Source organism: Furipterus horrens, unplaced genomic scaffold (genome assembly GCF_987537825.1).
Source record: "Furipterus horrens unplaced genomic scaffold, mFurHor1.1.pri manual_scaffold_10, whole genome shotgun sequence".
NCBI lineage: Eukaryota > Metazoa > Chordata > Mammalia > Chiroptera > Furipteridae > Furipterus > Furipterus horrens.
Window position 1 is genome coordinate 38,230,098 of NW_028327180.1, and position 26,168 is coordinate 38,256,265.

At 50.5% G+C, this 26,168-nt stretch overlaps 1 protein-coding gene across 1 annotated transcript; it reads left to right on the forward strand.

Annotated features, from left to right (window-relative positions):
* Positions 1-3,470: 3,470 nt before the first annotated feature.
* Positions 3,471-26,022, forward strand: TMPRSS9 (transmembrane serine protease 9). Its single transcript, XM_090289231.1, has 18 exons — positions 3,471-3,612; positions 6,213-6,340; positions 8,130-8,197; positions 8,306-8,485; positions 9,402-9,439; positions 11,605-11,718; positions 11,915-12,086; positions 12,882-13,156; positions 15,939-16,075; positions 17,009-17,327; positions 17,960-18,131; positions 18,771-19,042; positions 19,784-19,920; positions 20,471-20,870; positions 23,835-24,006; positions 24,651-24,916; positions 25,031-25,167; positions 25,682-26,022. The coding sequence occupies exons 1-18, from the start codon at positions 3,471-3,473 to the stop codon at positions 25,841-25,843; spliced, it is 3,291 nt and encodes a 1,096-aa protein (XP_090145357.1). The 3' UTR covers positions 25,844-26,022.
* The last annotated feature ends 146 nt before the right edge of the window (positions 26,023-26,168 follow it).

Below are 26,168 nucleotides of genomic sequence, written 5' to 3' on the forward strand. Positions count from 1 at the left end.
TCAGTGCTTCACTCTTTTTCATGGCTGAGTAATATTCCAGTATCTGGATGGACCACATTGTGTTTATTCGTTCACTCATCAATGGACATGTGGGTTGCTTCCACCTTTTGGCTGTTGTGAATCATGCTGCTGTGAGCAGAGTTGTGCAAGTACTTGTTCATGTCCCTGCTTTGAATTCCTCTGGGTATCTACCTAGAAGTGGAGTTGCTGAGTCATGTGGTGACTCTATTTAATATTTTGCATAACCACCAAGCTGTTTTCTAGTCAGCTGCCCCATTTCTCCTCACCACAAACAGTGCACACGCATCAGGTTTCTCCACATCCTCACCAACACTAGTTATTGTCTATTTTTTTGATAGTAGTTATCCTAATGAGTGTGAAATCTCCCTTAACTTTTTTCTTTTGTGAGGAGTTTGGGGCTGACTACCAGGTCAGAGGTCACAGTTTCCATGCTAGTTTCTATGGTAGACAGACGTCTAAGGCTGTTCCTAGGAATTCTGCCTGCTGGGGTGCACGACCTGCATAATCCTTTTCCGTGAGTGCGAAGAGCCACTGAATGTGGTGCCATGGGCCCTCTCTTGAGTAGGTCACATTAGATGAGTACAGTGACAGTGTGGGCCCCACGATTACTTTATATTCTATAAGACTCCATCCTAGCTGAGCGGAGTTGGTTTCTCCTGGTGACCTTGATGAAGTCACTGGCATGTTGTCAGGGGGCCTGTGAACAGGGGGCCCATAGGTACTGAAAGTAGCCCCTGGCCAACAACCAGAAAGAAAATGAGATCCTGACCCATGGAAACCTTGATAGAGTCAATGTGCCTCGTTTTAAGCTGCTATGTTTATGGTAATTTGTTACAAAGCCATAGCTGACTGACACACTTTCTCTTCATTGGCCCTTCCTCCCTCCCTCCTGCCGTGGGGCTTATTTACATACTTTGTTCTTACTGTGTGAACATCTGTTCCTTCCAGTGAGCACTTACTGAATTCTTTTTATTTATTTTATTTATTTAATTTTTTAGAGAGAGGGGAAGGGAGGGAGAAAGAGAGGAAGAGAAACATCGATGTGTGGTTGCCTCTCAGGTGCCCCCAACTGTGGACCTGCCTCGCAACCCAGGCATGTCCCCTGACTGGGAATTGAACCGGCAACTCTTTGGTTCACAGGCCAGCACTCAATCCACTGAGGCACACCACCAGTGCTAAATTCTTATTTATCCTTCAGAATTTATATACTCCAGCCTCAGGAAGCCTCCCTTGATCCCTTGGTCCCCTGTCTAGATCAGAGCTCATGGGACCATGGATGCATCTCTCTTTTCAAGCCTTTTTTTTGTCACTGCAATTTTAATTTATTTAGGTCTTTGCCTGTAAGGTTTAAGCTCTGTGAGCTCAGAGAGTCACATCTGCCTCTTTCAGGGTTGGGTACACAGCACAGGGCAACCAGGTCATAAATATCAGACAGATGGAGAGCCGAATGAATGGTGCTTCTATATTCGATGCTAAATAGCAGTAGGGCCCCTTCTGTGCCCTAATGATGATGATGACAAGACAATTTAGAGAACACAGGAATCCTTAGAAAACCCACGGGGTGGTGGTAGCAGGGGCAGCTGGGGCTGAATGAACTTAGTGTCTGTGTTTGGGGTGGGGGGACTTCAGTGAGCTCAAACACTAAATTTGACTTTCCAGCCCTAAAAACAGAAGTGAATCTTGGTGCCTTTGTCCCTAAAACATTTCATCAAGTGATTCTTAGAGATTCTTGGCTCCTCAGAAGGCAGTTCAGCTCAAGGGTGAGAATAAAGGGGCGAGTGTTATGCAGCCTCGCTCCCCGCCAGCCCTGTGCCCAAAGCCCCCACGCAGCTCCCCTTTCTCATCATCTCTGGATGGTGGCTGTGAGGCACAGAGTGGCCTTCCCCAGCAGGGACACATTCCTGCGATAGGATGGAACATTCTGGCTGGGCCCCAGTGTAGGGTTCCAGACTTAACAATAAACATACTCAAATTTACACTCAGGTAAATTTGAATTTCAAATAAACAACTAATACTTTCTCTAGTATAAGTTGTCCTAAATATTGCACAAGACATGCTTATACTGAACTACTTATTAGGGACTGTATTGCTCCAACAGAGTGGAGAAAGAGAGATTTTAAGGAACTGGTTCACACAGTTGTGGGACTGGCAAGTCTGAAATCTGCAGGGCAGATTGGAGACCGAGGAAAAGTTATGTTGCAGCTTGAGTCCAAAGGGAATGTGGAGGCGAAATTCCTTCCTTCTCAGGGGAGCTCAGTCTTTTCTCTAAAAGCCTTCAACTGATTAGATGTAGCCTACCCACATTGCAGAAGGTCTTCTGCATTAGTCTACATCTACCAGTTGAAATGTTAATCTCATTTTAAAATTACCATCAGACAAATCTCTAGAATAATGTTTGATTAAATAGCAGGGCTCCATAGCCTAGCAAAGTGGACACACAGAATCATCCATCCCAGGGACATACTTATGCTATAGAAGTATATGCTGTTTACCTGAAATTCAAATTTAACAGGGTGTCCTGTCATTTATCTGACACCAGGCCTGCCATTCATCATAGGGGCCTCCAAAGTGATTCCATGACCCTCAGGGAGGCCCCCCAGGTAAGTGGCATTTCCATGAAGCCCTATCACAGAAAATAGGATGGGATTGTCACTCCAGCTTTCTTCTCTGTGGTTTTCTGATGGAGAAAAATGTGTCAGAGTCCAGGGATGACTCCCCTCCACCCACATGGTGCAGGCAGCTTTCCAGGAGTCAAGGAGAAGGGCGGGTAATGAGAGCCACCCCCACAGAAAGCGTGCAGATGATTCAGCCTTTCTGGAGAGAGGCTCCTCTGTGGGCTGAGAATGTGGGGGGTTTGGTGCAAAGGTCTGCTCAGGTCTTGGGGACCTAAGAGAATCATCCAGTGTGGGGCTAGGCGGCTTACTCAGCCAAGGTGCTGTCTTAGTCATGAGTGGCAGAAACTAAGTGCCTTACATGAAAAAGAGCATTTGTTGGCTCTTCACGAGAAGTATCAGAGGCAGAAGTGCCAGGGCTCAGCCCCTGACTGCCTCTCAGCTCTGCTCTCTGGGAACTGAGACCTGGAGCCTCCAGAAGGATCATAGCCCTCTATTTTGAGATTTCTAACCTCCAGCACTGCAAGATAGAAACTCTGTGTTCCTTTATGCCTCTGGGTTTGTCACAACATGTTACAGCAGCCCCTGGATACTCACACATATTCTTTCTAGCAATGGATCCTGTTGACCTGGGAGGAGCTCACAGGCACAGCCCAGCCACTACATTGAATCCATTTTTTAGGGCTTTTTAGAGTAGGGTGTGCTGGTACCTTGGGCACTGTTGATGGCTGTCGCATCTGCACATGATGGGGTAGGGGAAGAGAAAGGCTCCCAGCGTTGATATTTCTCTGCCCCATTTTTGCTGGCATCCAGGTGGTCTCTGGGGGTCTGGGAGCCATGGAGTCCACCGTTGGTGAATTACAGCTCATCCCTGACGCAACAAAAGAACTTCCTGCTCCAGACACTGTGTGCTGCCGAGCGGCCCTCTCTGCTGCTGTGGCCACCAGCATTGTCATCCTCACTCTGGCAGTCCTTGTGGGTAAGTGGCTGAGCACTTGCGTGGTTCATATGCTGGGCGACTTACACAGCGACGCTTGGATGTGACTCAGTGGTATCCACGTGATGATCCCAGAGACAGAGGGCTGAGTGCGCAAACGTGGAACTGAAGGCTGGCCCTTCAGGTCACCCAAGGGATGAGACTAGCAGGCCAGGTGCCGAGCCACAGACTCTGGGGTGGGTGGGCAAGTTAATACCTGTGTATTTTAGTTTCCCACAGCTGGGTTCTCCAAGAAAGTTTTCACAGCCAGAGTAAAATGAAGACAAATAGGGATGGGGAAATGAACTTTTTAAAAGTCTTGAGAAAATTGAGAAGTATTAAAATATGAACAATCATCTATATTCCCACCACTCAGTGGCTCTCTTTTCATATCTGTTCCCAATGGACATTCATAGAACTTAAGATGAAACATGCAAACTGATGACCCATTTGGTGTCATCATATATGGTGTGGGCCTGCAGATAGGAAATAAAGGAAGTTCTTTTTATATTTCAATAGAATGAGCTGCAGGTCCCTTCAAGTTGTGCCATGTTCCAGCGCTATCCTGCATTCCTGCTGTCCGTGATGGTAGCACTGAGCCCTAGTGGCTGTTTAGAGTTAAGGCCATTAAAATTAAATAAGCTTCAAAATTAAACTCCTCAGTCCCCACCAGCCACAATTCACGGGTGGCTCATGGCTACTGTATTGGACAGTTCAGATTTAGAACATTCTGTCATCTCAGGTAGTTCTGTGGCTCTGGAACAGGCTTACTCTTTAAAAACAATTTTTTTTTTATTGTTTATGCTATTATAGTTGCCCAAATTTTCCCCCTTTTGCCCCCTCTCCCCAGCCCCCCTCTTCCTACAGTCAATCCCCACACCGTTGTTCATGTCCATGAGTGATGCATATATGGTCTTTGTCTAATTCTTTCACCTTCTGTCAACCAGTCCCTATCCCCCACCCCCCTTACAGCTGTCGGTCTGTGGAACAGGCTTATTCCGAGATGATAAGCTTCTTACAGTTTTGTTTGGAGGTGTGGAAGTCACATTGCTTTCATGAAATGATGATAATAAGTTGTAGTTTGCAGGAAAATGCTCTAAGATCTCATGCAGCAAAATAATAAGTAGGCAATCCTACTGGATCCCCTTAATTTAAAATATATATGTATTTGTGGAACATCGGGAATATTTTACAGCCAGGCCCAGCTCATCAAGGCCCCTAGTGGCTCTTGGCATCAAGTGCAGGAAAATTGGACTTATGTGCATCTGTGTGTGCATGTGTATGTGCATATGTGCAGGAGAGTGTGTGTGAATGTATGCGTGAGTGCATGTGTGCACGTGCATGAGGATGTGTGTGTGCATATGTGTGTGTGTAGCCTTGCACCAGGGAGAGGCAGGAGCAAGGCTTCACACCTTTATTCTAGAAGCACAGATACATTTTGTGAACAAGAGGTAATCATAATCCCCAGCAGGACCCCTGAAACCAAGGAAAACTTTAAGAAGTTTAAATAATTAAATAATTATTAAAATTTAAATAGTTAAAAAACATTTTAAAGTTGAAAATGAAAATGTATCCCTTTCCCCATAAAGACAGCTCACAATCTCAGGTCGAGGCCTTAGTTAGCCTTGGGGGGCCCTGGAGGAGGTGCTGGGACCTCTCTGCTGTTTCTCCAGCTTCCTGGGAGTCTGGGACCATTTCCAGGGGAAACAGAAAGGCTTAGTTAGATACAGAACATAAGCAATTTTGTCTATACAACAGGATGCTTTTATTTTTTTTAATTTTTAATTTCTTGAAGGAGAAGACAAACCTAAAAACAAAAATTTTAGAATTGTTTTAGAATGTTTACATTATTGAGTGAACAAATATCTAAATATCTGTCTAAATTAATATTCATTTGGAATAAGTAAGATTGGGGCCTGGCTTTCACATTTATATGGCTGCTACTGTCATTTTTTTTTTAAATTGCAATTATTAGCATTTTTTGATAGGGTGTTTTTTTGACAGTTTCGACATATTTTCAACAGTTAGAAATGTGTTTCCATGGTTGATTTGGTTGCTATTCTTCATTTAAAATTTGTATAACTATCACTCCTTGCTGGTGTGTGCTTGTGACAGTGTTTTTGACAGCTGGAGAGATGTGTTTTTCAGAGAGTGGCATCCAGGGGCGGTGGGTGAAGGGTCCTGATGCCCGTGGCTGTGGCCACGCCCTTACAGTATTTGGTGTCCCCTTCCAGGGAGCGGGTGGGACTGTGGTTGCAAAGTGGAGGGAAGGTATCCTAAGGTCGTTTCAGCCGCTTCTGGCGGAAGTTGGCTCAGGCCCTGGCCATGCACGGGCAGTGAGGCCAGGACGACTGGGAGCTAGCTCTATGCTCAAGCAAAACCTGGGGGCCTCTGGGGCTTCGTGCGGGACCTGGGGGCCCCCAGGTGGGTGACATGTGAGAGCTGAAAAGGAGGCAGTGTAATAATCATTCAGGACAAGCCCTGGGGGGTCAGCCCACCCACCTGTTTGTCAGGCAACCAGGCCCCTAGGTGGTGGGGGCCTCCGAGGCCCCTAGCTGAGCCCCGCAGTGGGCTCTCTCACGGAGCCCTGGTCTCCCCCGCAGCCTCCCTCTCTACACAGGGCGTCGATGTGGAGCACACCGCCGTGCTGCGAGGGGTCCGCTACACCCACAGCCTGCAGCAGGAGGTGTCAGAATACTACCGTGCGCTGACGCCCACCCTGGAAATGCTGGTGAGGGGCCCCTGAGAGCAAGGGGGCAGGGTGCGCGGCCAGGAGCTCCCACCAAGAAGCGCTCTCATGCAGAGCGAGTTGAGCAGGGGGCGGCCCAGGCGCGTGCAGCAAGGAGGCGGGACACGCGGGAGCAATGGGACAAGGCTGGAGTGGTGGAGGCTGTCGCATTGCAGAATGCAGGGCAGAGTGGTGTCTCGTGGGAGCTGGCTCTTGCAGGGCTCGTAGGCCACGTGTAAAGGTTGTAAAATGTCTTCCAGTGGAGAAATGAGACCCCTCAAACACGGCTGGTGGGAATGTGAAATGGGGCAGCCACTGTGGAAGTCTAGCTATTCATCAACAAGTTAAATGTAGAGCCATCCTATGACCCAGCAGTTCTGTTCCTCAGTATCCACCCATAGAGATGGAAGCACACATCCACACAGAAGCCCGCACATGCATATTCACAGCAGCAGGATTCATAACAGCCAAACAGTGGAAGCAACCCTGATGCCCATCAGCTGATGAATGGATACACAGATGTGCTCCCTGCACACACGGGAATACTACTCAGCCATGAAAAGGAGTGTGTCACTGACACTTGCTGCAGTTGGATGGATGTTGAACACATGATGCTCAGTGAATTCAGTATCTGTTTTAAAATTTAAGCATGAATTAAAATGAACTAAGATGTAAAAATTAGTTCCTTTGTGTCACCAACCACGTTTCAAATGCTCAGTAGCCATGTGTGGATGGTGGCTGCCATACTGGACAGGGCAGACGTAGAATATTCTGGAGATTTGTGAAATGTTCTATAGGACTGTGCAGGGATAGATGCAGGCAATAAGGACATGAACTGGTGAGTCCATCACCCCAAAATAAGCTCTGTCCCCATTATTACCAGGGAGACCTGAGTTAGGGGGCTCCCCCTCCTTGGTTCTCATCTCGCTTGCAAGAGGTGCTTTCAGGCAAGAGACAACATGTATAGTGGAAATGAGATAGCAAGTTTATTTATGAAATACTCTTGAGCATGAAGCTGCAAGCAAACACCCAGCTAGTCTGAGTGCCTCAACTATTTGGATTTTAAGGGTTTTATGCTTGTAGTCAGCTTCTAGGTTCCCCTTCCCCCGCCCTTCTCCAGACAGTGGGATTAATATACAGTTACAAAGGCTTTCTTTCCCAGTTAGTGGAAATGATACACACAGAATTTCAAGGACTCCCCTCCTCTTGTGCTACTATAGTTTTTCTTGTGATTTTCGGAACACCTGGCAATCTTATCTGACCAGGCTCAGGACTGCTGAGTTATTGAGTGAGACATGTCTCCCTCCCCCTCCCTGCCTTGGTTTGCTATCTATCCTGGCCTACCACTCCCCATGACCCAACCCCACTTCTAGCCCCTGGCAACCACCAAACCACTTTCTGTGGGTGTGCGTGTTCTGGGCATGTCACATAAATGGAATCACACACTGTGTGGCCTTTTGTGTCTGGCTTCTTTCATTGAGCATCATATTTACAAGGTCCATCCACTTTGTAGTGAGTGTCAGTGCCTCTCTCCTTTTCGTGGCTGAATAATATTCCACTGTGTGGGTGGACCCTATTTCATTCATCTGGTGATGGAGCAATATTTTCGTAAGAATAAATTTGAAACATTCTTTCCTGTCATTATTTGGCTCTGTGAAATCGCTGCCTGCATTGGGTCTAAGAGGAGATGCTTTTCCATCTCCTTACTCCAGCTCTCCAGACATGACAGGCCTTCTCAGGGACCGGTGCTTGAGCTGTGGTCTCAAATTTGCTACTGTTGTTTCCATTGCAGTTTGTAAGCAGCTTTAAGAAGACAGAGTTGGAAGCCAGCTGCATGGGCTGCACGGTGTTAAGTTACAGGTGAGTCAGGGCCTCCTTGGGGCTAAAGGAAACTTGGTGGACCCTGGAGATGCTGAAGGATTCCAGGGAGAGGAGCCCTCCCTCCACGGGCCTGTCTCCTACCTACAGGGACGGGAACTCCAGTGTCCTCGTGCATTTCCGGCTGCACTTTCTGCTACTAGCCTTGCAGTCTCTAGACGTGGACCTGGAGCGGGAGCTGTTGCAGCAAGGACTCCGAGTGAGGCTGCAGGGCCATGGCATCCCCCTAGCTGCCCATGGCACCATTGTGTCTGCTGAGCTCATAGGCAAGTAAGCAGTGGAGACCCAAAATATCAAGAGGCAGGCCCTGGCTGGGGTGGCTCAGTGGACTGAGAACTGATCTGTGACCCAAGGGGTCACCGGTTTGGTTCCCAGTCAGGGCACATGCCTGGGTTGCAGGCTGGGTCCCCACTTGGGGGGGTGTGAGAGGCAAAATATTGAGAGGCAGAAGGGACGTGCCATAAGAGAGGAGCTTTAAACTTGAGTTCTTAATAATTGCTCCTTCCACAATGAGAAAACACATGTGCATTGCTTCACCCTCAATGGTATGGACCTGGTGTCAACAACCTGTAAATGGCCAGAGTGTAACTACTTTTGCCTTTTAGCCAACTGGGTCTTTGCTGAGACACTTGACTCGCTATTGTAGCACAAAAGCAGCCCAAGACAATGTCTAAACAAATGGACATAGCTGTGTATCAATAAAACTTTATTTACAAAAACAAGCGGTGGGCCGAATTTGGCTCATGGCTGCAGTTTGTTGACCTGTGGTATAGAAATAAGATAAATACTAAATTCTAAAATCTGAGGATGCATCAGAGACTATTGTCAGAATAAAGATTGGTCACCTTGACATTGCTGTATAGGACACTTATTGTTCCCTTCTCACCAACCCTGATGTACCAGTTTAGTCTTAGTGGCCTTGACATTAACACTGTCTAATAGAATTTTCCATCGTGGTGGAAATGTTTCATGGCTGTGCTGTCCGCTTTGGTAGCCACCAGCCGTATGTAGCTATTGAACACTTTGTCATGTGGCCAGTGAGACTTCCTTTTGGTTTCATGTTAATTGACTTTAAGTGGCTCCCTCCGTGGATAGCACCGCTCTGTGCTTTGCAATGCAGTGTTATCAGAGAATGTCGCCACTCACTGAAGGAGCTTATGTCTCTTCTCCATTTCACTACAGGAAGCCAGAAGGAGCCATTGACAGAAAGAGACTTGAAATCAGGTATGTTTTCCTCCCTTCTGTGAACTCCTTGCTCTCTGCCAGGTTTCCTCTGATTGTGGTCACTGCGAGAGGGCTCCTAAGACTTGTTCAAGTGCACAAAGGAAACCCTGAACACAGTGAACGCTAGTTCTGTACGCCAGCCTCCTATAGGGGATAGGTTCACAGCTGTGTGCACATAGCATTTACAGATAACGGGGATGTAAAGTACAACACAGGGAACATAGTCGTCGTTGTCGTCGGCAGCCGTCCGTCTCGAGAGACGATGGTGTAGCTTCTTAAGAGTCTATCTGCACCGCCGAGAATGGCTGTGCAGTCCGACTCGGGAGTGACACGGTATCTGTCTCCTCCCGTGTTGAATTGACATCTTGCGATGACGCTGGAGTGTCCTCTCCAGTGAAGCTGAAGCTACAGAGCCTGGGCAGGGTGATATGGAGGGTCTGCTGTTGCCCATGCAGCAGACCCCCCCTCTCTTCGCAGCTAAAGGGTCCAAGGGAAAGACGGAGTCAATACAGCTTGGCTTCAGGTGCGCCGCAGGAGTTGCCGGTGTTGACTACAACGTCAAACCGCCTTAGGGACTCCGGCTCCAGATTTTCTGTCGGGGTTTACTCCCTTAGCCTTTCCCCTGAAGAGGTATGCTGCAAGGCAGCGGAGGTTTTTTGGAGTCAGAGTTTTCCTTCTCTGATGTGCCCTGACTGGAAGATCGAACCAGCGACACTTGGCTCGCAGCCCGATGCTCAATCCACTGAGCCAAACCAGCCAGGGCTAACAGGGAACATAGTAATATTGTAGTAACTATGCGTGGTGTCGGGTGGGCACTAGACTTATTGGGGGAAATCACTTTGTAAGATATATAAATGTCTAATCACTGTGCTGCACACCTAAAGCTAACATAATATTGTATGTCAATTGTAATTGAAAAGTAAGTTAAAAAAAAACTTTTTAAGATGAAGCACTTTGAGTTATATGTGGCCAAGCACGATTACTGGGGTTTTGAGTGGTGTGTGTGTTTTTTTTTTTTGAAAAGTGGTGGGAAGCCGTTGTTAAAAGAAAAAACAAACAGTTTGAGGGAAAAAAAGAAAAAAAGATGCCACCTGGAATCTCATCACTTTAATATTTTAGTGACTATCCTTCCAGAGAGCTCAAGACACATATATAGATACATTTATTTAGCTTCACATCAATGGTCCTTTACTAGGGGGTGAATCTGCCTCCAGGGGACACTGGGTGATATCTTGAGATGTCTGTAGTTGTCACAACTTAGGGTGTTCCTGGCATTGAGTGGGTGGTACCAGGAATGCTGCCCAACCCCCCACAGGGCCCAGGATAGTCCCCCACAGAGAGTGACCTGGCCCTGATATGAACTATACACTTAAAACGGTTAAAATGGAAAATTTTATGCTGTGTATTTAACCACAATTAAAAATTTTAATTTTACTTATTTCTTCATTAAAAAAAAAATTTACTTATCTTTAGAGAAAGGGGAAAGGAGGGAGAAAGAAAGGAAGAGAATTATCAATGTATGGTTGCCTCTTGCATGCCCCTAACTGGGGACCCGGCCCGCAACCCAGGCATGTGCCCTGACTGGGAATCAAACCTGTGACCCTTTGGTTCGCAGGCAGGCTGGCACTCAATCCACTGAGCCACACCAGCCAGGGCTTATTTCTTACACTTTTAAAACCCGGTCCTAGTGCCCTGGCTGGCATGGTTCAGTGGGTTGAGCGCCAGCCTGAAAACTAAAAGGTCACCGGTTCCATTCCTGGTCAGGGCACATACTTGGGGGTTACAGGTTTGGTCCCTAGTTGGGAGCGTGTGAGAGGCAGCTGATCAATGTTTCTCTCCCTCTCTTTCTCCTTCCCTTCCCCTCTTTCTAAAAATAAATAAAGTCTCTTTTAAAAGATAAAAAAATAAAATAAAACATGGATCCTAGAAATGTGGAGTTACACACACGCACATACACTTCCGCTGCCCGTCCCTGGCCTCGGTGCTAACTGATGTTCTTGTGGTGTCCCATGCTAATTTTGAGAAAATCATTTCAGAAATACTCACAGAGGAGCAAGTGGACAGGAGATGTTGTCTGCTCTGGAGGTGGTGAGCGGAAAGCAGAATCTCACTGCAGCTGGGAAACATTGGGTGAGGTCAGGGACTGGCTTCTTCTCTGCCCTCAGGTCGCTGTCCAGGGAATGCCTTCTCCTGTGAGAACAGCCAGTGTGTGACCAAAGTGAACCCGGAGTGTGACGACAAAGTGGACTGCTCCGATGGATCCGACGAGGCCCACTGTGGTCAGTCCACCTGTCTGGCCTGGTCTTGGGCCATGTCCTCTTCTCAGGGTCAGCTACTGGCAAAGCCAAGTGTGGGACCGTGAGCGTGTCCTTAAACGTGGGGGCCGTGGGGATGAGAGACTCAGAGATAGACGTACCGGGAGCATGGCCGGTGTCCTGCCTTCTTGGGGGTCCTGGTTGGTGATCTGTCTTGCAGACTGTGGTTTTCAGCCGGGCTGGAGGACAGCTGGCAGGATTGTGGGCGGCGTGGAAGCGTCCCCTGGGGAGTTCCCTTGGCAAGTCAGCCTCCGAGAAAACAACGAGCACTTCTGTGGGGCCGCCGTGATAGGGGCCAGGTGGCTGGTGTCCGCTGCCCACTGCTTCAACGAGTGAGCCCCATGTCCCTGAGGCTCGGCGCCCACCCCATCCCTGTACCCACCCTCCCTTCCTCCCTGGAGTTGCCACAAGTCACCACTTCTCCTGGGTGTCTTTAGAGCCCCTTGGAGCTTGGTTTTTCTTTCTTTCCCTCTTTTCTTTTTTGAGTGAATCTGAATGCATTCTTTTTTAAAAAATTCCTTTTAAATTGTGGTAAAATATACATAACATAAATTTACCATTTGAACCATTGCAATTGGGTGGCATTAAGTACATTCACATTGTTCTGCAACCATTTCCACTGTCCCTCTCCAGAACTTTGAAAGCCTGTCTGCAGTAAACACTAATTCCCCTCCCTCCTCTCCAGCCCCTGGCTCCTGCCAGCTACTTTTTGTCTCTGTGGATTTGACTCTTCTAGGGACCTCCTGTAAGTGGAATCACTCAGTTTCATTCATCGAGCATAATATTCTCAAGCTTGTAGGAGGCATCAGAATGTCCTTCCTTTGCAAGGCTGTATAATGTTTCTTAGTATGTGTACATATATTTTATTTTGTGCCCCTTGATATCTCTCACCCTCACTCAGCCAAGTTGTATTCTGTCTTTGTTTAAAATGTTGCTAATTCCCACACCATGGATGTTTTTTGCATTCATTATGATTTCTGACAGTGCTGCTTGAAAATATCAGTCTTGATGACTGAGTTTTAGGCCACCCCTTAACAACTGCCCCCAGAGATGGCCTTGATCTTCTAACCCCCATCCTGAGCCTTATCCACAGGGGGCCTCTGAGCTGCCATTTGTTTGCCCTGCAGGTTCCAAAACCCCGCCGAGTGGGTGGCCTACGTGGGCACAACCCAGCTCAGTGGCTTGGAGGCCAGCACAGTGCGGGCGCGCGTGGCACAGATCATCACTCACCCTTCCTACAATTCGGACACAGCTGACTTCGACGTGGCAGTGCTCCAGCTGGGCAGCCCCCTGCCCTTCAGCAGGCACGTCCAGCCCGTGTGCCTGCCGGCTGCCACACACATCTTCCCGCCCCGGAAGAAGTGTCTAATCTCAGGCTGGGGCTACCTCAAGGAGGACTTCTGTAAGCACCCCTCCCCACTGGGCCACCAGGAGGAAATTTGGCCACACGGTCCTCCTCCTTATATGCCCACTTGCTAACCCTGCTTTGGAACCCCGAGTGGATACAAATGGGAATGTTGTGCTCATTTGGGGACATGCACAGAGCCATGAAAAATTTGAGTTGAGGACAAGCATCTTCTCATTTCAGGTGGGACAAGGTGATGCCCGCCTTCTTGTTTCAGCTCCGCCTATAAACGAGGGTCCTTTTCATGGTATATGCACTGCCATGCTTTTTGCTTTCATCTTTTTTTCTTTTTTGCATTTTTGTGCTTTTTGTGGCTGATTTTGCTGTTCCTAAAGGAGAGAGCTGAAGTGCTGCCTATTATTGCAGAGTGCCAGAAGGCTGGCGTGTGCCTCAGGTAGAAAACATGTGCTGAATAAACTTTGTTCAGGCATGAAGTACAGCACCGCTGGCCTTGAGTTCAGTATAAACCAATCAACGCAGTATTCTCATTAGGAAACATAGGCCATGGATATTTAGGAGAAAGGGAAGGGGAACAATTACATTCACAGAAGGGAGGCATTGCTATTGGTGTAGATAACATGACATAGTGATGCTAATTCAAAAGAATGCTGTTAATAATCAGTCCAGTAGCTATCAGCCCTGTACTAAGAGTATCTGCTTTCTTGTTATCTTTGCAAACAGTTATTTGGAACATAGGTTTCCCTAGGCCCAGTCCAAAGGTTATTTTGCCCTATTAAAAAAAAAAAAAAGATTTTATTTATTTATTTTCAGAGAGTGGGGAAGGGAGGGAAAAAGAGAGGGAGAGAAACATCAACATGTGGTTGCCTCTTGCACACCCCCAACTGGGGACCTGGCCCGCAACCCAGGCATGTGCCCTGACTGGGAATCAAACCAGCGACCCTTTGGTTCACAGACCAACACTCAATCCACTGGACCACCCCAGTCAGGGCTTACTGTACTAATAAAACTTTACTTATAAAAAGAAGCAGCGGAAGTTCAATTTTAAAAAGAAAAAGCAAAAGCAGATGGCTGTAGCTGGCCTGAGGGCTGCAGCTTGCTGACCCCTGCTCTAAATCACAGTGAAAGGTTAGTGGGGACAAAGATATTTCAGATGCTGATTTTGCCCTGTTTTTAATGTTCCCAGTTTTGGGGTATAAGATGTGCAAGGCAGTTCCTCTGGGATGGCAGCTCTGACTCCATTTTAAAGTGGCTTCATTTTATTTTTTGACAAATGTATATTTAATAAGGTATCTAAAAAAAAAAAACACGTAACACAGAATTATGTATCAGTTACTTGAGGAAAATGTTGTGACCAGTCTCACAGGAACCTAACCCTGCATCGTCCCAGGAACAGTAGTTCCATATTCACGAATCCAGTGTTCCTGGCGACTTTAGGGAACAGAAGTGCCTCAAGTAATGAGTATCAGTTGTGACTGGGTGGCGATACTGCTGGGGAGGAAACCAACAGGGCACTGTAAGGACAATGAACTGGGGGTGGGAGGGACAGCATTAGGAAAGGGCCCAGAAAGGGGACACCTCAGCTAAGACCTGGCTGGTGGACGGGGCAAACCCAGGCAAGCAAAGAGTCAAGGCACAGGAGAAAGTCCCATCATCGAGAAAAGTTCTCTGGGACAATGCTGGTCCAGAACATTCTAGAGCTACGGTGTCCAATACAGGAGCCACTAGCCTCAGACCAGCTCAGCAGGTATACAGTGCCTGTCGATGACTCTTGAGCTGGGGTGAGGCTCCTCGTGCAGGAAGCCCTAGGGCTTCCAGAGTCCAGGGTTCAACCTCCCTAGCAGGGCCCGCTGGCCTGTGTTCTGGGGTTTTCCTAGGTTTGTGCCTGCCTGAGAAAAAAGAAAGCTCCTGGAAGATTAGGATTGTTGTGATAAGGATAGACATTTGTCACAAGAACTTAATCAGGAGAGAAAGTAGTTGATGACTGAATTCAGTCAATAAACATTTGAGCCCCTCCAGCTCACCAGCCACAGTTCCAGGAACTGGGCAGGAAGCAGCAAAACAGAGAGAAATCCATGCCCACTTGGAGCTCCCAGTCCAGACCAGCACCTTCCAGCAGAACCTTCCCTGGTGATGAGTGTGCTCTATGTGCCGTCCACTGTGGGAGCTGACAGTCCATGAAACATGGCCAGTGCAACTGAGGACCTGAGTTTTACATTTTATTTCATTTGAGTGCATTTAAATCTACATTTAAATAACCATATGTGGTCACTGGCTAATTTACTGAACACGGCAATTCTGGTGGCAATAAATACTAAGCAAGATAAGTGATAGATGGTAATGAACGCAATGGGGAAAAATAATCAGGATAGGGATGGGAGGGGGGCTGCAATTTTAAATAAGGAGGTCAGGAGAGGCCTCCTTAAGAAAGGAGATGAAGGAAGAAGGCTAGCAGATTCCATGGGGTCAATCATGCTAGGCAGCTCGAACAGGATGTACAAAGGCCCTGAGGTAGGTGGTCCAGTCTTGGGCATTTAGACGGAGCCAGGGTGGGGTACACTCCCTGGAGGATTTGAGGGGGAAAAAGGGTGTAATCTGATTTAATGTTTTCTTAGTCCCTGGCTGTCGGGCTAAGAAAGGACTTCAGCAGGGTAGGACTAGCGTTAACAGCAGATGCAGGTAAGGGGAGGGGAGATGTGGAGTCCAGTTGCAGCTGGAGAAACTGAGGCACAGAGAAGCAGTGTTCTTCAGTGTTCCAGCTCAAGGTGACTGCCAGGGGCTCTGGAATGCTCACTGCACTTGTCCCTCCCATCCTGGACAGTGGTCAAGCCAGAGATGCTGCAGAAAGCCACCGTGGAGCTGCTGGACCAGGCCCTGTGCACCAGCCTGTACGGCAACTCACTCACAGACCGGATGGTGTGTGCCGGCTACCTGGACGGCAAGGTGGATTCTTGCCAGGTGAGCCTGGTGCCCACAGGGGCCTCAGTCACCACCTCACCCGTGGAGGCCACTGGGAAAGGCCCTCAGGTTTCCACCCCAGGGGCCCCCTCCCCGGGGCGGGGGGGGACTCCCCACAGTTTCTGGTCCCCTACCAGGATGTGCCCTGCTTGATTTTTAGTACAGCTCTGGATTTCCTTCTTTGTGGTTGATATTTTTGCTCTCATTGCTAAAGCCCGGTGGGTGGAGAGAGACTGCTACATGTGTTCAGGTGGTCATATCAGAACTGTAACCTGGAGGAGATGTTGGGAAATGATAAGAGAGTGCTTGTGTTTTAGAACGTAAGACTAGGTGAGTCGGGTGTGAGGAGAAGGCAAAGAACGAAAAGACAGGGTAAGTGAGGGCACACCTGGCACATCAGGAGAAGGCCGCAGCAGCCAGTGGCCTGTCTGGAGGCTCCAGCAGGGCAGCCACACTGCCACCCTAGGTAAGAGGTTACATTATCAAAGATCTAGTGAAATTAGGAGGGAAGGGGATGTTGCTGATTGGGGTTCAGTTTTTTTTTTTTTTTTAAGATGTTGATTTATCTTCAGAGAGAGGGGAAGGGAGGGAGAAAGGGAGAGAAACATTAGTGTGCGAGAGATACGTTGATTGATTGCCCCTCGCACACCCCCAACTGGAGACCTGGCCCACAACTCAGGCATGTGCCCTGATCAGGAATTGAACTGGCAACCTTTTGGTTCTCAGGCTGGCACTCAATCCACTGAGACACACCAGCCAGGGTGGGGTTCGGTTTTTAATTGCTAGTGGCAGACCTGAAAAAGATCTTAAAGGTCCCATTGTCCAACTGTCCTGTTTTATTTTTATAAAAAAGGAAACTGAGGTGCTGAGATGTGAATTATCAGCTGAGGTAGGAGCTCTGACCCCTCCTGAGGGTGTGCCTTTGTCTCCTAGGGTGACTCAGGAGGCCCTCTGGTCTGTGAGGAGCCCTCTGGCAGGTTCTTCCTAGCTGGCATCGTGAGCTGGGGTATTGGTTGTGCGGAAGCCCGGCGTCCAGGGGTCTATGCCCGAGTGACCAGGCTGCGAGACTGGATCCTGGAGGCCATTGCTACAGCAAGCAAGCCTCTGGGTCCCACGGTGGCTCCTGCCCCCACCACCCCCAGCACTGCCTGGCCCACCAGTCCCAAGACCTGGGTGGTCGACACTCCCACCAAACCCCCAGCGACTCCCAGCTCTGCGCCTCTTGACTCAGTGACCACCTCTAAGCCACAAGGTATTTCCTGGGGAGACAGGCAAAGGTAGGTGTCTGCTCCCTGCAGTGTCAGATCGATTGGTGTTGGCTTCCCAAAGCACATTCTATATGTCTTGACTTTGTGGTTTCCAAGGACCCAGGTCCAGTCACAGCCCAGATCTGATATTGATCCCCCTTTATGGTCCCACAAACCTACAGTGCTCTGAGACCATCAAAACTGCTTCACATTAATGTCCCCACACCCCGGCCCTGTACCAACATTCTCTAATAACCAGACTCTCCTTTTGTTGGGTGAGCCCCCCACACGATGATTCAGGTGCGCTGGCTCCCTGCTTGTAGCAAGCCCCTAAAACCTGAGCTTGGGGGCTTCAGGTCTGTGTCTGGCAGGGCTTAGGATGATAGGGCCAGGGTACTCTATAATTTTATCTTCTCATTTTTTACCTATCTCCCCAGCTGTGCCACATACTGGCTGTGAGACCTGGGGACACTCAGGCACCTTTAAGCCTCAGTTTATCCTTCTGTGTAATGGGAATGATTTTCCCCGCCCCAGCCAGAGCCAGGAGGCTGTGCCTTGATGTCCTGAGGTCCCTGTGGGCCCAGGTGCTCCCACACTGAGCCAAGGCACCCGGATTCTATTTTTTGTCCCCTCACAGAGTGCGGTGCCAGGCCAGCAATGGAGAAGCCCACCCGGATTGTGGGCGGGCTCGGAGCCACCGCTGGGGAGGTGCCCTGGCAGGTCAGCCTGAAGGAGGGTTCCAGGCATTTCTGCGGAGCAACTGTGGTGGGGGACCGCTGGCTGCTGTCAGCGGCCCACTGCTTCAACCAGTAAGACCAGCCTCAGCCCAGGAGGACTGCTCAGCTCCCCCCGTCATCACTGGGTCCCCTTCCCCGCAGCCCCATCAAATCCCTGTGCGTTCAGAAGCCAGTTATGACCAAAATGTGGCCATCTGTGCACTAGGGTGGCCACAGCAGAGGCAGCCCCCCAACCCCCACCCCACCCTGGACTCACTATCCCAGTGTCTGGATGTCTAATTGCAAATGAGAGGGGGGAACATGAAGGAGAGGTGGGGGGCCCTGGGGGAGCCTCTCAAAGGCCTGAGCCAAGGCTGCAGCTTCTGGGAGGATGATCTGTCAAGCAGATCTTTGGGGAATAGGAGCTAACTGGGGACAGGAAAAGGGCTCCTTCCCCTTTGCTGCACAGCCAGGCGGCACTGACCTTTGAGAGTCATAAAGCTACAGGGGTCTCTCTTGCTGCTAGGCCAGCTCCCTCTTGTTACAGACAAGGAAATGAGGCCCAAAGGGACTCCCTGCCTTGCCCTGAGTCCCCCAGGCTGGGACTGCTCTGAGGGAGCAGCCATGTGGGCCCCTCTGTCTTCCTGGTGCCCCTCCCCAGAATCTGGGCCCTGCAGCTCTGCCTGGCTTTCTGGGGGCAGCAGGGGTGTCTGAGCGGCCCCTTGTCGGCAGCACGAAAGTGGAGCTGGTGCAGGCCCACCTGGGTACTGTGTCCCTCATGGGCATCGGCGGGAGCCCGGTGAAGATGGGGCTCAAGAGGACAGTGCTGCACCCCCACTACAACCCCAGCATCCTAGACTTCGACGTGGCCCTCCTGGAGCTGTCAGGGCCCCTGGTCTTCAACAAGCACATCCAGCCCATCTGCCTGCCCCTGGCCATCCAGAAGTTCCCTGTGGGCCGGAAGTGCATGATCTCTGGATGGGGTAACACACAGGAGGGGAATGGTGAGTTCCCAGTGGGTTCTTTGCTCCTACTGCCTGCAAACCACTGGCCTTTACACTCCCCCAGGGGTTGCAAACTCCAGCCACAGGCTGGTTTGTTTGTTTGTTTTAAAGATTTAATTTATTTTTTAGAGAGAGAGGAAGAGAGGAAGAAAGAGGAGAGAAACATCAGTGTGTGGTTGCCTCTCACGTGCCCCTAAATGGGGACATGGCCTACAACCCTGACCAGGAATTGAACTGACAACCTTTGGTTTGCAGGCCAGCACTCAATTTACTGAGCCACACCAGCCAGGGCAGGCTGTTTTTTATATATAAAATTTTATTGGTCCACAGCCATGCCCACTTGCTTATAAATAGCCCTTGGAGGCTTTCCTGCTACAACAGCAGAGCTGAGTAGCCTGGCCTGTAAAGCCGAAAATAGTTACTCTGTGGCTCTTTGTAGAAAAAGTTTCAGACCCTTCAGAGCCCCCAAGAGTTAATGCTTCCTTTGAAAACTCAGATGGTCTCCCTACAGGTCACACAAGGTATTACGGAGTCCACTTGGGGGCAGTGGCAAGATCCTAGGGCTTTGAGTTGGGATTCTGGGCTCCATCTTCTTTGTGCTATGTGACTCAGTTTCCCGGTAACACTGTGAACCTCAGTGTCTTCATCTGCAGGATGGGGATTGTACCTTTAAGAGCTAAACCAGACATTGAACAGTGATTATTCTGTTGTTGGTGGTGGTGGGTCTCCTTTTCCTGGCAGCAACAAAGCCAGACACTCTACAGCGAGCGTCCGTGGGCATCATAGACCAGAAGGCATGCAGCGCCCTTTATAACTTCTCACTCACAGACAGGATGCTCTGTGCCGGCTTCCTGGAGGGCAAGATCGACTCCTGCCAGGTAGCATTCAAAGGGGGCTTGGGCAGGATTCACACGAAGTGCCCACACCCTTCTATCTGGCAATGCTATTTGTATGGACTCAAGGACAGAAGGAAAAGGATTTTCAGCCCAGGGAGAATCCGGAGATGAACTAAATATCTTTAAATGTATAATTTAGAGAAATTATAGTATATCCAAGCAGAAGATGAGGTAGCAGTTTAAAATTATGTGGTAGATATATACAAAATGTATACATACTTAAATATATCTCTATATAAATATTTAAAGTCATATTTTACACACACACATATTTTAAAAGATGTACAGTATATAGTAACTGCAAAACTAATCACAGATGAGTACACATCTGACCACAATGTTCCACAGGACTCACTCCTGGAGAGGGGGCCTTGGGGTGAGGACATGGCTGTATGAGTCCCTGTGGCCTCAGGCCACATCCTCCTGCTCCCCTGATGGGCCTCTCCCACTGTGGGAATGTGAGAGGTCCTGGCAATGTCCTCTGCAGAGAGGTGCCAGATGGTCACAGCCAGCACTATTTCCTTCTTTTTAGGGTGACTCGGGGGGCCCCCTGGCCTGTGAAGAGACTCCTGGTGTGTTTTATCTGGCAGGAATTGTCAGCTGGGGCATTGGCTGTGCTCAGGCCAAGAAACCCGGCGTGTACACCCGAATCACCAGTCTGAAGGGCTGGATCCTGGACATTATGTCCTCCCACTCCCTCCCCACACCTGCCCCCTCCACCATGAGGACACCTGCCACCACCATTCATGTCCCCAGGACAGTGGCTGGCCTCACGGTCCTGGGGGTCACAGCCAGCAAACCCACCCTCCGGACCACCAGCACAGCAACCAGCCAACCTGCCAACAGGACTGCTGCCGCCATGAGCACCACTGCCAGGGCACAGACGCCACTTCCAGATGCCTTGTGGACCACCAAGGACTCCCAGCTACCAGGTACTGAGAGGAGTGCAGTGATACATGAGGGCAGCAGGGCTGAAGTCACAACATTCCACAGGCTGAGGGGCTTAAGCTACAGACACTGCCTCCCAGTCCCAAGCCTCTCTCCTTGGCATGTAGACTGCTGTCTTCTCCCTGTGTCCTCACGTGGTCATCCTCTGAGTGTGTCTGTGTCCTGATTTCTTAGGACACCAGTCATACTGGATTAGGACCCACACCAATGACCTCATTTTACCTTAATTATTTCTTTAAAGGCCCTATCTCCAAATACAGTCACATTCCAATGGCCTGGAGATCAGGGCTTTGACTATGGATTTTGTGGGGACACAGGTCAGCCTTTCGTCGTCCTGACAGACGGCACGGGTGCCTATTGGGCAGACGTACACCCTCTAGTGACAAATGCCTTAACCTGCAACTTGTCCCCATTTTAAAAAGGAAACTTGAGGGCCACCAAGGTGGAAAGTAGGGGAGGGCTTCCTGATGGCAGGGGCTGGAGGGGGTCCCCATGAAGGGAATTCTCCATCCACTCATTTCATGCTTATAAAGCCCTCCTCTGTGCCAGGCCCTGTGATAAGCTCATGTGCAGCAGGGAACCAGAGGTGGAGAAGTGAACTCATAATAGAATGGCACATAGGAGTGAAAGGAAGACAAAGCAGGAGGACAAAGCTGGGGCTCGGGGTTGGCTGGTATCCCACGCTCCTGTTATAGGCTGAGGGGGTGTCTCACTGGCCAGTAGAGACATCAAGAGAGAAAGTATGCCTGAGATCTTTCCACTTGTGTCTAAAATGCTGAATTCACTTATATTAACTACTAATCAGAATCTCAGGAAATTGCTGTATTTGTGGTCAAAAATAAAGCCCCATCAAAAATACAGGCAATTTCATACGGCTCAGGCTAAGACTAAGTTAGCAGAAGCTCTCCTTAGTGTCTGGTGACTAAAGAGAAAACACTCTGGCTTCTGCATGTCATGGGATGTGCCAGGTGGACCCCATGTTAGTGAGCCTGCCCATCCCCCAGGCAAACATGAACTTGATGCGCTCTCATCCAGATTCCAGAGACCATGTCTGGGCTGCTTTCACTCAGGTTGGGAGGCAGGGAGGCAGGGAGGCAGGGACCAAGCTGCTTCTGGGAAGCCCCCAAAGGGGACAGATCCTCAGCACACAGGCTGCTGGTCTGTGCAGGCGGCACTCACCTTCCTTCTCACTGCAGACTCCCAGAACGCTCCACTGTCCCAAGTCCCCTGTCATCTTCACGGTGACTCCTTACAGAGACTGATCCAGGGAGATTTCTCTGCCTCTTTCCTCTGTCATCAGTCCCCCTCCCCAGACCTCCCCTAGGTCCACATTGTCCTTCAGCTTAGCGGTGGTCAGGGGTGTGTGTGCATAACCTAACCCCAATACAGAGAAGTTGGGGGAAAACTAACCATAACTCCACTGCCCTATCATATCCTTCATGACATGTCATGAGGGTTCTTACCTTTTCTTCCTGCACATGTCCATACAATGTCCTGGCTCCAGCAGCCTAAGTCATCCAGATACAGACCTAAAACCACCAAGTCAAGTTATGGGCTCTTTGCAACAAGGGAGCTCACACACCTGAGGAACCCAGGGTGGCTCGCCAAATAAAGCAAGTCAGGTTGTCAGGAAGTCAGGATCTGAGGGTGGGGTGGGTTGTAGGTAACTTTAAGATGAAGTAGAGTTTTCATGGGCTCAGATCAAAAGCAGACCATGTGCCAAGGGCCTGGACATGGGTTTGGAGGTTGAGGAAAATCTGAGCCCTGTCTCCTTAGGAACCACAGTTAAAATGGAGGTGACATGCTGAGTCTGGAACCCCCTTATCTGAACCCTGCACGTGGGCTGGAAATCAAGGCAGTTTCAGTGACTTAAAACCCTCCAGGCCTGAGGGACCCTTTCCTTCACAGCATTTTCTGCCAGTCTGGGTTTAGGGTACAAGGTCTCCAGGAGGGGTACTCAGAGAACATGTGTGTTTGATACTGTATAGCTGTAGCTGTTTTGGGGAGAAACACTTCCTTGTTAACTGCCCAACTTTATCTGAGTGTGACCTCTAGCCCGATGATTTTCACTTTTCCAGTAGCTACGCGCTGTGAGTTAACTTGGGGGCCCAGAGGTGGAGGAAGGCCCTGAAATGGCAGGCATTGTCTGCTGTGGGGGCAGATTTTCCAGGAGAGGAACTGCAGCTTCTGTCCAGTTCCCCAGGCTTCTTGGTCCTGGGCAAGGTCCAAATGGTGTCAGGAAGCTAGAGGCAGTGGGGCTAGCAAGGATGGTGCCGTGGCCTCTCGTCTCCGTCTTCTTCCAGCTGAGGCCAGGGAGACAGGCCTTTCCTAAATCTGGAGGGCAGGAGAGGGAGCTGGGTGGTGGGAGAGCAGCTGGGGAAGGGGGCAGACTCTGGAGTGGAAAGTGCCCTGTGGCAATCAGGTGGGTAGGGGTATCTTTGGTGGGTGATAATGGGTCCCTGCAGCACCGGCTTGAAATCACCTTCGTGCTTTCTACAGCTGTGTTCTGAGGGTGCACCTTGTGCTGGGAGTGAGGGCAGTGTCATAGCTCAAGGGTGCCTGGGAAGACAAGTTAGCACAAGAGCTAGTAGGACATGTTAGGGGTCTCCTGGGGAGAGCCAAGAGGTGTGCAAAGGTCCTGGGCCAGCAGGGAACCTGGCTCCTAGGGGACTGAGAGATGCCTGGGAAGGGATGGTGGTAGGAGGGGGCACCACCTTGGCCCCCATCCAGGGAAGAGGCATGCCCCAATGCTGAGGTCATCGGAAACACACTTAAATGCATTTCAAATATTTGAGAAGAGCCCAGAAGAGGCACATTTGTAGGACTGAGTGCCAAGTCCAGTGTTTCTTTGTGTGGAGTTTTTTCGAGGTGGGTCTCCAGCCCCACTTAAGGGGCTGTGCAAAAGACACCTTTTATCTGCCCGATGACCCGCACCTGCTCCCCTGCAGGCTGCGGACTGGCACCAGTTGCCACGCTGACCAGGATCGTGGGCGGCAGCGCCGCAGGCCTTGGGGAATGGCCTTGGCAGGTGAGCCTATGGCTGCGGCGCCGGGAGCACCGCTGTGGAGCTGTGCTGGTGGCTGAGAGATGGCTGCTGTCTGCTGCGCACTGCTTCGACGTGTGAGTCTGGCCCACCCTGCCCCCATCCTTCGGTGGTTCACCGGGACCAACTTCTGACCCCAAAACTTACTGTCATGCTTCTGAGCCTTTGCCCGGAATGCACACACCTGTCTACCCATCACATGGGGCTGTGGAGGCCCATTCCAACCGCCTCCTGATCTCCTTAATCCCTGGGAACCACAGCCTCTCCCAGCCCAGGGCCAGGCTTGCTGGTGACATGGGATCTCCATCCCCCAAAGGCTACACACTGGGAAGCCCCCTTGGTGGCAGGCTGCTCAGTAGGGTGGACCAGGCCAGGGGCCCAGCACTCCAGACATCCAGCTCTTGGGTGTGTGGAATCAGAGTGAATGGGCAGGCAGGGCAGGGAGCCCTCACACTGGGCAACAATGGAGAAGTTTGTGGTATCATCTCATTGTACTGGTTGCATTTTGGGCATAGCTCCCCCTCCATACTGGCTGTCCTAGGAGGAAAGGACGAGTCAACCCCATTTCCAGATGAGCAAACTGAAGTTGAGGTCAGATGCCCTGCCCAAGGTGCCTGGAGCACAGGCACAGCTCCACAGGGCAGAGTCCAGAGGAGCCCCAGGCAGGTGGGAACTGGAGCGCAGGGATCCAGGCCAATGCCTATCTCCACGCGCCCCTCAGCTATGGAGACCCCAAGCAGTGGGTGGCCTTTCTGGGCACACCGTTCCTGAGTGGCACTGATGGCCAGTTAGAGCGCGTGGCTCGCATCCACAAGCACCCCTTCTACAACCTCTACACGCTCGACTATGATGTGGCTCTGCTGGAGTTGGTGGGGCCCGTGCACCGCAGCCGCCTGGTGCGGCCCATCTGCTTGCCTGAGCCCACTCCCCGGGCCCCTGACGGAGCACGCTGTGTCATCACTGGCTGGGGTTCAGTGCGCGAGGGAGGTAAGAGAATGCTGTAGGTGCAGCCAGGCCGCGTACTCTGCGTTAGTGGTCCCAGAGCATCAGGGAGGCCTCTAGCCCAGTCCCGCGTGGCCCCACCATCCGTCTCACCTGCAGGCTCCATGTCGCGGCAGCTGCAGAAAGCAGCCGTGCGACTCCTCAGTGAGCAGGCCTGCCGCCGATACTACCCGGTGCAGATCAGCAGCCGCATGCTGTGTGCTGGCTTTCCACAAGGTGGCGTGGACAGCTGTTCGGTAAGCCCAATTTAAAACAAATGGTGGCTTGGCCAGGGACCAGGTCCCATCCACCTGGGGAGGTCAAAGTTCTCTTCAAGCTAAAGCCCAACTCTTTGGTGCAAGCATAAGCTGATCAAGCAGGGAAACTTTTCCGCCTCAGAGGTTTCAATGGACCACCTTTTATTGGGCATCCATCACCAGCCAGTTCCCACCCCTCAACATAGCCCTGCAGGAGAGGGATGTGAACAATGTGAAGCACGGTTCTGCTAGGAAACCACAGTGCCAGGTGTCCACTAATGTCTGCTAGCCATATGAATGGCTTGTCCTAGCACTGAACCTATTTTCAAGATAATAAAAGTGAGGCTCATAGGGGTAGTCATTCACTTGGGGTAACACAGGGAACCCAGGTGATACTCCTGTGCTGGCCAGTCACCCAGGGTGTGCATATCAGGTCAGTCCTTCCTTGGCGCAAGGACTACTACTGGGGAGATACTGGCCTTCTCTGAGCACCTTCCCTCTCTCCTCCCCTCAGGGTGACGCTGGGGGACCCCTGGCCTGCAGGGAGCCCTCTGGCCGGTGGGTGCTTACTGGGGTCACCAGCTGGGGCTATGGCTGTGGGCGACCCCACTTCCCAGGTGTTTATACCCGGGTGACTGCTGTGAGAGGCTGGATCACGCAGAACATCCAGGAGTGACACTCCATGGCTGCCCAGGCCAGGAAGGAGAGATGTGAAGGCTGTAGGAACCAACCAACCACCGGGCAGTCACCAGCCCAAGAAGGGAAGTCCAGTCCAGGTGGTGGGCGGTGGTACTGTGGGTAGCAGAGTACAGTTTTACTGTATATTTGGTTCCAATAAAAAGTCCCTTGTTCCTAGCCTATTGGATCAGCACCTCCACATCACAGCAGGAACGCCCCGCCTGCCCATCACCCAGGGCCCAGAGACGGGATGAGGGATGTGGGGGGGAACAAGGTCTCCCAGGGAGAGGGCAGCCTGCCCAGCCTTCCGGGATGAGAGTTCT

Excerpts from the sequence above, each read along its gene's own strand:
- TMPRSS9 (XM_090289231.1), top strand. The coding sequence starts at position 3,471 with ATGGAGTCCACCGTTGGTGAATTACAGCTCATCCCTGACGCAACAAAA. Across the intron at positions 6,341-8,129 it reads CGCCCACCCTGGAAATGCTG|TTTGTAAGCAGCTTTAAGAA; the intron begins GTGAGGGGCCCC and ends TTTCCATTGCAG. Across the intron at positions 11,719-11,914 it reads ATCCGACGAGGCCCACTGTG|ACTGTGGTTTTCAGCCGGGC; the intron begins GTCAGTCCACCT and ends TCTGTCTTGCAG.